Source organism: Papilio xuthus, unplaced genomic scaffold (genome assembly GCF_000836235.2).
Source record: "Papilio xuthus unplaced genomic scaffold, Pxut_1.1 DF824888.1, whole genome shotgun sequence".
Classification (NCBI taxonomy): Eukaryota; Metazoa; Arthropoda; class Insecta; order Lepidoptera; family Papilionidae; genus Papilio; species Papilio xuthus.
Window position 1 is genome coordinate 1,246,591 of NW_013533761.1, and position 14,584 is coordinate 1,261,174.

Genomic DNA, 14,584 nt, shown 5'->3' on the forward strand with positions numbered 1-14,584 from the left:
TTATCAGCGACTTTTGCAATTTCTTCCGGAATCCGTAGCAATAGAACTACGAATGATTTATTGCGACAATTTTCCAAACACCTAGAACTTGTCTTAAATTTTTCGTTCTAAATTTTATGCATCCTTATTTAAACAAAGATATGCTTTTTAAAATTTTATGCCAGTAACATATGTTTATAGACAGTATTAAAATAAAATGATATTTTATACCTTTTATTAACAGTTTCTTTCAGTTTTTTTTTAAAAAAAAACCTTACTAAAATCTTCACCACATCATTTGACCTTGTTTATGTCATCTAGGTTAAAAGCTGGTTTGGCTTTGGCTCTCTTATCAATACAATCTAGAAATGTATCGAAACAATCAAGGGCATACATTTAGCATTACCACTGCGGGTATCAATTCTTCCTACTCGTAGCTACCGTTACGCGAGGTAATTCCGCTAAATAACTTTATCTTCATTTTAGAGTCGGACGCTAGAGACGTATTTTCTTCTTTCCTGAACGCTTTAAAGAACTAGTAATTAATTTATATAAAAAAATTAAGCTCCACTGGTCCCTTTGACCCTCAATTAAATACACATCAATGGATAACTTACTCATCGTAAAATAATAATTTGCCACAATCACAAAGAACAGATATTGGCCACTAGTTCCATCTGTCTGTAAATTAAAAGTTAATTTAAAAAATATAAAAGTTATTAAGAAAATAAATACTTAAATGAAAGTAAAACAAAATTTATCTAAAAAATTATCAAATACATCTAGATGTAAACAATTCTTTCATCAAATTCAATAAGTTTACGAAAATATTGTCGGTTACGAGAGGCATCTGTTTTTCGCTTTATCAATTCTATAGAAATAAGATTAATCTTTTCAAATATTTTCTGAGCACTTGGCCTAAAATTCCCGACCCGATACCAAATAATGAACATCAAAGTAAAAAATATAAGTAACATGGAACAAGGACTTTTTGCCGTCTAATTAGACATTGAGTAATTTTTAGGACAGAATGAAGATGACAAGGGGCTTTGTTTTTAGTTGTTGTCACCTTAAGTCAACTGTTAAGTCGCTACTAGTAATATAAAAATATCGCTTTACAATTGTAATTTTGGGTATAGTATGTTATTACCATACGTTTTTTTTAATTCACGTAATGATGACGTGACGATAAAAACACGTGCGAGGGTGGCTTACGAGGTTGAAATACGTTAACACGCTGTAAATATTCATTTTAGGTCAATTGTACGGCTAATGAATGAATGGCTTTTTGCCAGCCTGAATATTTATATCTTTAAGCCAATCATCGTTGCTACTTCGTTTCGATGCAATGCCAAAATTAAGTAAAGTAAAATTCCGTACATGGCAGCTATTACGAAATTGTAAGATACATTTAAGTGATATTGAAAAATAAGGTTCATCTAATCTTAGCTGTTAAAAAAAAGGATTTTACCACAAATATTTTGCAATTTGCAAGTTGTAATGTCCAGTTTGTCTATGGTTGACGGTTGTAACAAATGATAGCAAGAACAACCGCAAATGAGCCAGTGTATAGACTTAACACTAGCCTTACTGGGGTGTCGACATTTGTGTCCCCTCACTATTCATTCTTACACTAGACTTTGTAATGAAGGCGTATTGTATTATAATTAATTATGTTTAAAACAAGTTATATATAGAGTTCTATCCTTGTATTTGCAGTAGCATTATCCTGTCTGATTTTAAACAACGAAACCGCAGTCGATTGCGCCGCGCACCCCTTTTTATTGATCCAATGGATACTTTTATGCAGCATCATAAAAACCAATAGGGCTTTAAAACTTGATAACATTCTTATTGTATTACTTTACATTACCTGAGAGCGAATGTATTCGATGTAATCGCAATACGAACAAAAAAACAAACTCTGCAGTATCATGAATTTGTGATTCACTCTTGTTTTTAGTACAAAGTATAAGCAATAGTTATTTAAAATGCCGGTACAACCCAATTTCTTATATTCCAGAGAATGGAGAAAATGAAAGGATAAAGGAAACCAAGTATCTTCACTACTAATCTAGTTTGAAGGCAATTATTTTCCTTTTTGTCTTGATGTTATAAATGTACGGATACTTTGGAATATAATTTAAAATTTAGGCTAAGCATACCTTTCAGTAGAACGAGCTCATTATGCGCTAATGGATCTAATATACTTCTTTTTAAATAGCAAAAAAAAATTACTAAAATACTCACTTTAAAAGAAAAGATTTTTTTTATAGTCATCGTGCTCTTATATATTAAGACTACATTTATATACTCCGCTAGATGTGGTTAGTTTACCTGTGGTTTTGTTTTAAAATGTTTTATAAATTTCACGTGCAATTAAAAGAACTAAAACATCGCGGCGACATATTTTCACAGAAGTTTCTACCGAATTGCGGCAGTAAAAATTCTCTCCTAACCAACATTAACTGGCGTCCAGTACAAAACTATGAAAATTCTCTCCTTGCCTTATTAATTGTGCAAATTCAGAATTTAACAATGTCGCTGGATCGTACGACCTAAAGTTTTTCTTTTTAATTTAGTGCCAGTTATTTATTATTAAAATACTTTTCATACTTGGTATTCTAGAAATATCTTTCTTTTTAATAAAGATTTCTAACTAACTTCAACTATTTTCTTTTAAATTAATAATTCTTTTTAAACCTGAACTTCAAAACTTTGTGAATATTCGTTTCTTTTGCTTTGAATAAAATATTGGATAAGTTCTCAAAAATGAGCAAGCACTATTAAATGTATTTACTACATAAACTTTAAAAAATATATTTACTTTATGTTAAGACATTATTAGGGTAAATGTTCAATGTTATAAATTGTGAAAACTCACTCGAGCAAGATGTTTATGATAAAAATAAATTTTTTACTTCCATTCGTTTTCAAATACGTACTCGAGTTAACGAATCTCGTCGAAAAATGTTTGAATTTTTTCACATATCGTTTGGATATTCGATGTTTTTTATCGAATTAGAATTGGTCACATAAAAGAGTTTTATACCTTATAATAGGAATAAAGTAAAGTGAAAGGCTTTGCTTACCTATCTATGCATATAAAGGGAGGAATTCTGGTACATTTCACTTATCTGGTTTTAAATCAGAATCAGAATCGTACTTATAATTATATAATTAAGAGCCTATATAATTATAAGTACGATTCTGCGTTAATTGATCACAGCTTCGTACCAAAAAGTTTATGTTTTTTTTTGTTTTATTAATAAAAATACCATTTTCTTTTTATATAAAGACTAGCTGTCGCCCGCGATTAGCACATCCATGCCAAATTCAGCGAGATCCATGCGGCCTTTCCGGAGATAACTTCAAACAACCATCCAGCCATCCATGTTATCTAAACATTCGCATGCATAATGTTAGTAAGCTTTATATGTATGTGTGCGATAAGATATATGTTTACATAGGTTAAATCATTAAATCAATGTTGTATTTTGCAAGCGGTTAATAATACACTGCATTGAGCCGAAACAGGTTTTGAGGCGTGACCTATTTCTATTGTCACTTTTTGTAATGAAAATATGTCTGCAACAAACTGTGGTTAATTAATGTTTTCACACACGTTAAATAAAATTATGATTAATTTTATAATTGATAAATTAAATTAAAATTTCAGTAGAACGCATATTGCGATACATGATTAAATACATAATGTGTAGACATGTTTATATCTGTAGCAGAACATAAAACCTTGAGTAGAATAGTAGTAGTAGAAGTATAAACTATCAAAACCAAGGATTTTTAAAGTTCATAAAAGCGCCTTTTGATTTTTAAGAGCAATGTTTCAGAATTTCGTGTTTGCTTTATTTGATTTTTCTGACAGCGCTGAAATTTGCTTACACCATCTTAATTACTGAACGCTTCATTTTCATCTATCGAATTGTGCAACTGTCTAGTTCTCCCATTTGCATCTCACTTCGCACTTAGCTCACACTTCCGATGCCCTGTCAGCTTTGTAAGGCCACAGTTGTATTGACAATGTAATGAACCTCAACTAGAGCTTCATTATACGTGAATAACTTCATCCCACTATTTATCAGAATCAAAGTTAATTAAACTACTTTTACAAACTAAGTTAGATACGTTTGATATACTTATTTACTAATGATTTAAGGTTAAGTACTTCTATTTTCCTTATAGTTTTTTTTTATAATTTAGTGGTAAAAATCTGAGACGTACTCGTAGACATTTTTTTTGTATTTGCAAATCAATTAGACAGTATAATTTAAAGGAACGGAGTTTACATTTGAGAATAAAATATCCATTATAGAGGACATAACAGAAGATTAAATAAAGTAAAAAAAAGCTTATAAATGTTGCTCAACTGTATCAACCGGTCGGTTAATATGTATGTTTGGAACTGTTTATTGCCGTCTAAAAGGTCAAATGTGGGTTTCCAGCAAAAAATCATTCATTCATTAAACGTAACGTTATCTCGAAATGAATATTTATAGCGTGATAACATATTTCTACCTCATAAGCCACCCTCCTATTGATATTATATGTTTTTATCGGAAAGGTCATCATGGCATGAGTTTCTTTCGTTCCTCGAAAAATATCTTTAGGCACGAAGTGGCTAATGATATTTTCAATACTTACATATTTAACGGTTATATGACCTAGTGTGATTACCTAACTTATTGGATTAGGTTCGTCGAATCAATTCTCGGTTGAGAAAAAACGAGTAACGTTTGTAATTCGTTTTTTCGCGTAGAATGTCTCGGCAAGGTTGAATTCAAATTTTAGATTCCACTAAAATTTAAATAGCTTTCGAATTAATAATTAAAATACAAATTTGAATTTTATATTTAAAAGAAATAGATCAGATTATTAATTAATTATATTTAAAGGCACACAAAAGTATTTTTTTCTTGTTCTTTCTTAAAATTCAAGAGCAAATATAACATTATTTAGTTTATAAAATATATACAAATATTATATATAAATTAGCTTATACATCTAACAGTAAATTATAATGTAAGTAAATAATATTGTTCTGGATAAGGTTTTACAAATAATTCTCCACTTTGACACTCCTGCGGTACTTAATTCCGAGACTTAATTCTGAGTATCTGTCGAGGATCCGTTTTAACATTTGGGTTCCAATTCGGGATCACCACATCATGGTAGGTTGGCTTTTTAAATCCTTGAAACTGTATGTCGCGTGGGGACCGCACGTAGATGGGGACGTAACGTGGTCTAGTCGGTGACAATGTGGGAAATAGAGGAGGAGTTTGGATACTTCTTGCGTTGCGACGATTGTAGCCTGGATGAGTAGCTCCTGTGTCCCTGCTACCACTTGAAGTGCTGTGGCTTCCTCCAGAATGCTTGGAGCTACGGGAGTCGAAGCTTCGGGCGACTCTAATGTTGGGGTCCAATTTGATGTCGTCAATGTAAGGAGGTAAATAAGGATGCTCTCCAGTGGAAGGTGCTTTGATTACATCATCGCCTTGGTACAACCACAGCGGTTCATCGTTGACTTGTCGTGCTGTTCTAATCACAGGCCTCTGCGGTGGCGGTCTATATGTAGGTCTAATAACACGAACTCCACACAATGATTCACCGACGAACACAGCCAATATGGCAAGTATAGGTAAAAACTTCGCCATTTTTTATGTTGTGTAATGCTTCTTCCTTTTCTCTATGTGAACTGTGCTTGAATCTCATAGGTTGCGGACATTTATACTTGAGTTAAAGGAAACTGTGGGTTCTTTACCGGGCGATATCAACGACCGAGAAACGGGAAATAACCCAGCGTTCTTACGACCATGCGGAGTTTTACTTACTTCAGTAAAGATTGGTACTTTACAGAGGTTAGCGATAACTTTAGTGATCTGATTGAAGTGATGTGATGAAGGTATCTCCAGAACAGCTGAACGGATCTCGATGAAATTTGTCATGGATTTAGATCATAGTCTGGAAGAACACATAGGCTAAAGCATGAGGCTTATTAAGCTTTTTTTTCTGCGCGGTCGAATCGCAGGCAACAGCTAATAAAGTAAATAAAAATAATAAAATGATTCAAAACATATCAAACCCTTACCAACCGGTATCTTTATAAAGTTTGATATAATATTTATGTTTTCCAGCTTCAGACACTCTGATATTCGTACCGTAAATTTAAAAGACATTTAACTTCCCGAGGAAGTCCGTTAACAAGTTTACAAATGGAATTTACTGACACATGTTATATCACAACAAAGAACTAATAGGCTAAAGCTAATTTTCTGTACTTGTTTGAACAAAACATATTAATTATATTAAAATATAATAATAACATCTTTATGAGTGTTTTTCTTAATTTTATTTCAGTTTTTTTTAAACTTATGATCTCATGTATAAAATTCTCGTGTCACAATTTTCGTTCCCATACTCCTCCGAAATGGCTTGACCGATTCTCATGAAATTTTGTGAGCACATTGAGTAGGTCTGAGAATCGGCCAACATCTATTTTTAATCCGGCGCGGAGAGAGTCGCGGGCGACAGGTAGTAATATAATTAAGTTTGCAACAAAACATCTGTCCAAAAGAAATTATAAATGTACACAAATTATTTATGAAAGTACTAAAGAAGTAATTATTCAAAAAAAGATAGAAAGTTGCTGGATTAAAGTTTTTAAGTTATTCCATAACTTAAAAACTTTAAACTACCGTGACTAACCTTGACCGTATCAGCATACTAAATAATTATTAGTATTCAATATTAATAAGTAAGGGGAAGTACCAAGTCTGATTATACGATTATTTGTTAGTCGTCTATGCAAATCTATACAAGTTTTCCTTAATCATAAAAACTAATTTCAATACTTTTCCAAGAAGTTTTAAAAGTCTTGCTTAGTAATATCTCAAACTACTTTCAGTTGTTGCAAAACAATTAACAGCAATCAAGTCTCAAACACCTTAATTAAGGTGTAATTCAACCGCTGCATAATTTTGGTCGACTAACAATGCTTTGAAAGCAATCCGGCAAACCGCCAATTACATTTGATTTCGCCTTCCAACAGTCCAGACATTCGAAACATTAGAGTTTTCGGTAAGGAGTGATTGTGGATACTTTAGAGGGAATCTCTTTTTAATAAACTTTTTGTTTTTCATATTTGAATACGTGTTGTCAATTTATGCCCAGTTACGAGAGTTTAAATTTAGATGTTACTCTTAATTTAAGTAGCAAGTTTGAAGAAGAAAGATAAACTTTTCTATATTCTAACACTAGCTGTGGCCCGCGATTCAATCCGAGCGAAATTCAAAAAACCTAGTTAGTAGCCTAAATGTTCTTCCAGTCTATGTTCTATATGTATGGCAAGTTTCATTTAGATCCGTTCAGCCGTTCTGGAGATATCAAACAATCATCCATCGATCCATCTATATAAAAATTCGCATTTATAATATTAGTAAGATTGACAATAAGTAAAGACAAAACAGATTTGATAGTAATTTATTAGTATAAATTATAAGTTCTATTACAGATATAATTATATTTATTACATTTAAGCAATTAGAAAAGTACAAAATATATTTAAAATTGTATCGAGTATTGACAATGCAAATGTAATTCTGGCTTTAAAATTATATTGTACTGAGAAGTAATAATAATAGAAAATAAAGGTTGGTGTTTATTACTTTTGGAATAATTGGTGATTATAATCCGTCTGAGATGCTCCCTTGTAAAGTCTTCTGGCGACTCTTTGTTGGAAAGAGTAGATCATCAAGGGTAGGCGCCGGGTTGATAAGTCGTGCTTTACGTATTATTTTAATCTGTTCTGCTGGTCCATCGGAGCCGGGCTTACACAATGATTCTCCAACAAAAAGAGCAAGAACCACCAGTATAAGTAAAAGTTTCGCCATCTTCTATGTTATGTGCGTTATTGCAAACTGCGCTCAGAGCCCTCGGGTTCTATGTTCTGTGTGTTAAATCTTATTGCAATCTGTGGTCAGAGCTCTCGGGGTTCAGAATATTTATATGCACACGGGAACAGCAGATTGTTTACCCGATGATATCAGCGACCGAGAAACGGGAACGTATAGGTCCTTACCCTCGCAAGATAACCTAGGTCGCAGTTGCAAATATACCTCTGTATCTTTTGTTGTACACAATTATGTTTTATAATACATAATTTATGCACTATTATTGATCGTATGAACTTTACAACATACTGTATATTATTTCTGTGTATCTTACTTATCTGACTAATATTATAACTGCAAATAGATGGATGGATGTTTTTTAAAGGTATCCGGAACGGCTAAATGGACCTCGCCGAAATTTGGCTTAGACGTAGAACATAGTCTGGAAGAACACATAGGCAGGGCTATGTGTTCTTAGGTTGTTTTTTTTTAATTCTAATCTATTTCTATTAATAATTCTAATCTCTTGCAGTAGTTTCCTCTGTAGAAATACCAGTATAAAACATATTGATATCTCTAATTTTATTTTTAGTAATAAGTAAAACACATCACAGCGAAAATATTTGAAATTAATGAATACAATAGATGAGGGCTAAATTATTATTATATTTAGGTAAATAAAAATATTTTATCTTTATTCCAATTTATTATTTCTTACAAAACACAGACTTAAATAATTAATACGAACAAATAAATAATAGCGATAACTTATAAATGCAATTATTTTATCATGAGTTATTTTGATTATGTTAACCTCAAAAGAGAGCAAGATTTAATGATGATATATGTAGTATATAGGGGGAGTAAACCAGGGTCGTGTCGGTGCAAACACAGGTAAGGAACCACGGTAGTACTTTGTTTCACTGTTGGCTCTGCTTTGGTCTTCATTCATTTTTGAACTGTCAATACTTCTTGGTTTTCTCAATTGTGGTATTAATCTGTCTTCAGTATGACTTCGTAAATGTAGTTTGTCAATTTTGAGAGCTTGTTCGGTGTCGTCGTTGTATAATTTTTGTGTCTCATGCATAATTGCTTGAGGTATTTGTTCTTTAAACAGTCTGTCATGTCCGAAGGTCGGATGACATATTGACTCATTTACTATGAGTATAACAATCAATGTAATTTTGAACATCTTTATTAGCACTTAACACCAGACTCCACTTCTAGATGTAGACTGCACAATAAACTCTGAAATTACAATCTTTTATACTATTAACGGATATCTTTGGGTATTTTGTTATACGTCAATGTTATCGTATTTTTTCCCACGACATATGGTTCGCGATTAATTGACAGCGTGGTATTTACAATAGGGTGGAGTTACCGAGGAATTTACGTTAAGCGTAAATGCTACTGCCGGAATACTTTGATTATTATTTTTTTCAAAATGTATAGGGATTCAAATATGTTTCACGGATGCAATGGAAACATATTTCGAGAGATTTAGTTAAGTATAATAAGATTTTAAGAAATAATGTCTTTTATATTTTAAAATAATTAAAACGTTTATTAAAATACATTTTATGCGTGATTTTTATGCAATAATTAACTGAAAAAAGAGTAGGAAAGTATTTATATTTCTTACTATGTTATGTTATGCTTTTATGTTATGTAATAAATCCATGAATATAGCAGAAATAAAATGAAGTCGGATAAAAATATTTAATATTTTTTTTTATGAATATTTGTTACTTTTAAAACTGAGTATCGTCGTTTTTTTTAACACGTGCTTTATGGCGGGAGTTTATGAAATATTTGCGAAAATAAAAAAAAAAATCTTAATCTGTTATTACTTATATTGCTATAAAATTTGTTTGTTTTTTTATCCAATGTGTATTGCATATCAATGATTGTTTAATTTATACGAGATAATGTAACAATATTACTTTCGTCTGAACCGGATTTATAATTAGTTAAGGAATAACCAAGATTCTGCTATCAGCAAATAAATACATCGTTTAACATCGCCTTGTACACTTGTTTTACGTCCAACATGTGACACTTACATGCATATTATCTGTATTATAATTACCTAAGTTGATAAGTACTTTTATAACAAAACTTACGTAAATCTATTTTTAACTGGCCGATAGCTTTATTTATAATTTCGATAGGAGTATTTTCTAAGCCTCAAGTAATCTCGGAAATTATTCTAGAAAAATATAAAAATACGGTTATTGTTTGGGGTATCTTAGTTAATAAATTATTTTAAACTATAAAACTTTTTGGAAATATGCAATAAAATAATAGTTTACGTCAGATTATAATTGGTCATTTATTTAACAAGAGATAAATTAGTTGCAAAGTTAAGCGTTTCTGCGGTTGTAGCCGGGATGCGTTGCACCGGTGTCCCTACTGCCGCCAGATGTGTGAGTGCCGCCGGCGCGCCTTGAGCTGCCCGAGTCGTAACTGCGAGCGGTCCTGGTGTGAGGGTCCAGCTTTATGGGGTCGATGTAGGGCGGCAGGCGGGGGATATCCCCGGACGTTGGTGCACGGTCTATGTTGTCATCCTTGTAGAGCCACAACGGCTCTCCGTTACCCGCCTGTCGCGCTGTCCGGATTATAATCGGTCGTTGTGGTGGCGGCCTGTACGTAGGATATATTATATGAGGATACTGGCATGATGCCTCGGCCACCAGCACCGCAGCGACAATACCAACAATGAGTGCAAGCTTCATTTTTAATGTATATGTTTCTTCAGTACGTCTTTTACCTCTTACACTAAGGTATAGATAGTCGCTTGTTGTCACCGCGTTTTGTTTTTATACTGGTTCTTAAGGAAAATATATAGGTATTTCACTTTTCTGATTATATAAATCCGTGTCAACTAAGCGGGAAGTACCTCTCTATTATGTTTATATTTTATTGTTCGTTATTACGACTTATGCATTGCAAATATGTCGAGCGATAACCTATAACGATAAATATTGATATAAGGTTAAGCAGAAGTAATTTAGATATATCTAGGAAGTCCCTTTTTCATCTAAATGTGTGATTGTCCACTAGATTTAATTTTAGAGCCAAAAGATCGTAAAATATAGTTAAGTTCTTAAGTATATTACAAAGCCAGACGTACGCATCCATTTGTATCAGTGGTTTTCAATAAGATAAATAGGTAACACATAATTCGTTTAATTAATTTATTATTAAATATCTGTCGCCCGTGACTCAGTCCTCGCGGTATTAAAAAAAACTTAACAAGTAACCCATGTGTTCTTCCAGAATATGTTGTACATCTATGCAAAATTGCAGACCCATACAGCTGTTCTGGAGATACCTTTAAACAAACATCCACCCATCCATCCAAATATTCGCATTTATAATATTAGTAAGATGAAAATAACGTTCATATAATTACAGTATAGTAGTCTCTCTATTCACGATTCCGTTACGCGCGGTTTCTAAATTCCCGGGTAAAAAAATTGTAACAAAACATTCCGCCAACGTATTCTGCCTTAATTAGATAATATAAACGTATTTCTCATTGTGAAAAAAATTGAGTGCTTTTATACTATCTCAAATTCATTTTTTTTTTCAAAGCGTTGGAAAGTAACCTCACGGCACAATACTATTTGTTATACCACAAACGCGGTTTTTTGAATCGCGACAATTTTTTGGAACGTATATCTATATATATATATATATATATCAATATTATCAACTAAAAGTTACTGTCCCTTTTTCAATTGCTTCTCTGAGACTGCCGTTTAACTAACATAAAATATTCTGCATGACCGTAATCCCGGGCGGCAATTCCCTTGCCAGGAAATGGCCGCAGCAACAATAAAAGACCACGTAGAAATTTAACCAGGATTTCATTTTTCTTTGGTCTGTATTTATGTCATCAGTTCTAAAGTATAAAATAGTCTCTATTAACGGAGTTTTAATATTAAAGTAGGGCCAAGTATATAAATTGTTATTAACAATTATATACATTTGAGCTAATAAATTTAGTTTTGAACAATAACAATGTCATTAAGATTCTGTTGAGGAGACCATAGATAATAGAGACTTAGAATCGTCTTTGTCTTAGAATTTGTAACGTTTGTACTAAAAATTAAGCATTAACTTCTCTATGTCAGGATTCAGAGTTGTAGAATAATATACAATAGAAACATTTTTGTCAAGACTTTATTGATGCATTCTTATTACATTTTAAACTACTAGAAACAATATTTAACAGGACTGTAAAATAATGTAAATTTTTACTGATTTTTGATTCTAATAATTTCCGTTTTCCTCTTTCTGTTCTCAACCTTCACGACTTGCTTCAGCGCCATTTTCACGGTGATGTACACTCTCCTGACTGGCCAATGCTTCAACGCTTCTTTGACTGCGGTGTACGCTCTCCTGGCTTGCAAATTGGGTAAGGGCCTCCTGACTGGCTAATGCTTCGACGCTTCTTTGACTGCGGAGTATGGTCTCCTGACTTGCCAATTGGGTAAGGGCCTCCTGACTGGCCAATGTTTCAACGCTTCTTTGACTGCGGTGTACGCTCTCCTGGCTTGCAAATTGGGTAAGGGCCTCCTGACTGGCCAAAGATTTCGCATTTGCATAATGACTGAGAAGTGAAAGAAGACAAACTGCCGTTAAGAAAATGGGCTTCATGTTGTTCTTTATGGGTTCGCCACTGGACAACAAATAAGAGAATATTTGTCTTGGACAGTATTTATACACTTTCTATCCCGATTTATTGCGTACTTTCTTAAAGATAAGATATGTTTAGAAAATTAAGGTTATCTATTAATGCTGGATCACAGTATATATGCTAATTAGATCTGTTTAATAATTTTTTATGATGATCTTTTAATATTGATATTCGTATTCACGTGTACCACGGTTATATGTCAATTACATGTGACCCTGGTATTCTTGATACGTCACATCAGCTCATTTAATACGTCGTATAGTTGGGGGATGTACAAATGACCTTAGTATCTTTTTCCTATCTAGCAGCTCAATATAACAACTGCGCTGGATGCACGTTTAAACAACACCTTATTATAATTGATTTCTAAGAATCTTATTTTAACAAGACACAAAAGCAATTAATTAATTAATTAGGGAAAATTTTCCTACTTTCAACTAATTATGATGTATGTACATGCCAATTTACATAAAACATTGCCAAAGGGGTCAAGTGCAATGTTATGGATCCTCTTTATAAGGGGCTTCCCAGGATTGATAGGATAAATGGTGCTTCTAGCGACAAATTGTCTTAAGTAATAAGGGTATAATTTATGCTCTACGATAATTACAATTGGTAATTCTATCCCAAGAATCATCAGTTTTAAGATTTAAAAATATATTCCCTCTATTTTAAGAAATTGTAGTGACGTAGTAATCAACAACCTCTAGAAGTTTCTTGCAATTATTAGATTATCCTTGCGCGCAAGCTACAATAATAAAAATCGGAGCAGGATGCAATTATTCTTGCTTTTTCACATATAAAATTCATTTAGTTATTAACATTGTTTCTAGCTGCTTTGTTTAAGAAAATGTAGGTAAACGTTTGATAGACGGAATTTTGCAAATTTAAAAATTTGCCTGGACAAATTACGAACTTCACGATTGGATGGTAGCAGACATAAGCATATAATATCAGATTATTAATACGGATTGCACATATTATTACATTTTAACGTAAATTTAAAATATCGCGTTTATTTATAGAAGAAGTAGAACATTCTAAATTAAAAGATCTTTAAACATAATTAACACTACTGTTTACTAAATAAACTACCGCAATGTTGTCTGGCAGCACTAATTTATCCAACTGTCATAGAGTATGTCAAACTCAAGTTAAAATTGGAGGAAAACGCGGGAAAGTTGAAATGCGAAAGGCGCCTTTTTTAAATTAGAATTTTAAATTTCGTTTTATTTTGTTGAAAATCACAAAACTTTCACAAGTTTTATTACTACTGGGTTCTCTCATCATGGGGAAACGTAAAAAGAAGAAATTGCCGGAAGAAGAAGTTTTTGAAGAAACGACCGAAGAGGAAGAAGTAGATACAAGTACTGACGAAGATTCCGAGAAAGAGCAGCGTAAATATAAGCCGTATTTTGTATCAGATTACAGCAGGAGGTACCCTGAGGACTCTGTCCTCGTTGATTTTGTAGTTTTTATAGAGTCAAACGAAGAAAATAAGCCAATCGGCACGCGGGACATGATGTCTCTATCCACTCATATAAAGAGATTTAATAAGGGAATTAAATATTTACAATCCATGAACAAATACAAAATAGGCGTTCATTTCGAAAAGCCTTCTTTAGCGAATGCTTTTTTAAATAACGTTACATTCCTCAATGAATACCAAATGAAGGCCTCTATCCCAGCTGTTGGGACAGAGATAACAGGCGTCATAACTAATGTTCCCAATAATCTCTCCAATTCGAGAATTTTTGCAATGTTAACAACTTACAGAAAGATTATATGTGTTAAAAGAATAATGAGAAAACGCCAGAATGACGCAGGACGTAGTTTCCTGCAGCCGACGGGCACCGTGGCGATCACGTTTGCTTCTAATGTTTTGCCGGACCACGTCGATCTTCATGGTTGGCGGTTCTTAGTAAACCAATATATCCCACCAGTAAAACAATGCTACAACTGTCTCAGGTATGGCCACCTTGCAAAGTAT

At 32.9% G+C, this 14,584-nt stretch overlaps 2 protein-coding genes across 2 annotated transcripts in view; one reads left to right on the forward strand and one right to left on the reverse strand.

The window, feature by feature from the left end:
- Positions 1–5,002: 5,002 nt before the first annotated feature.
- On the reverse strand, positions 5,003–10,710 carry Leb3 (lebocin). The gene is made up of 2 exons (XM_013324882.1): positions 10,259–10,710; positions 5,003–5,651 (listed from the first exon to the last, which is right to left on the reverse strand). Exons 1-2 carry the CDS (start codon positions 10,622–10,624, stop codon positions 5,088–5,090), a joined length of 930 nt encoding a protein of 309 aa, XP_013180336.1. The 5' UTR covers positions 10,625–10,710; the 3' UTR covers positions 5,003–5,087.
- Positions 10,711–13,882: 3,172 nt separating this feature from the next.
- The window catches only part of LOC106126973 (NCK-interacting protein with SH3 domain), a 6,178-nt gene continuing 5,476 nt past the window's right edge, over positions 13,883–14,584 (forward strand). The window contains exon 1 of the mRNA XM_013324883.1: positions 13,883–14,562. Coding sequence (XP_013180337.1) covers positions 13,883–14,562 — 680 coding nt within the window. The remainder of the gene's footprint in view (positions 14,563–14,584) is intronic.

Bases quoted from the DNA above. Each gene is read 5' to 3' on its own strand.
- Leb3 (XM_013324882.1), bottom strand. From the start codon at position 10,624: ATGAAGCTTGCACTCATTGTTGGTATTGTCGCTGCGGTGCTGGTGGCC. The intron at 5,652-10,258 runs GCTTAACTTTGC...ACAACATAAAAA, and splicing joins CCGGCTACAACCGCAGAAAC to ATGGCGAAGTTTTTACCTAT.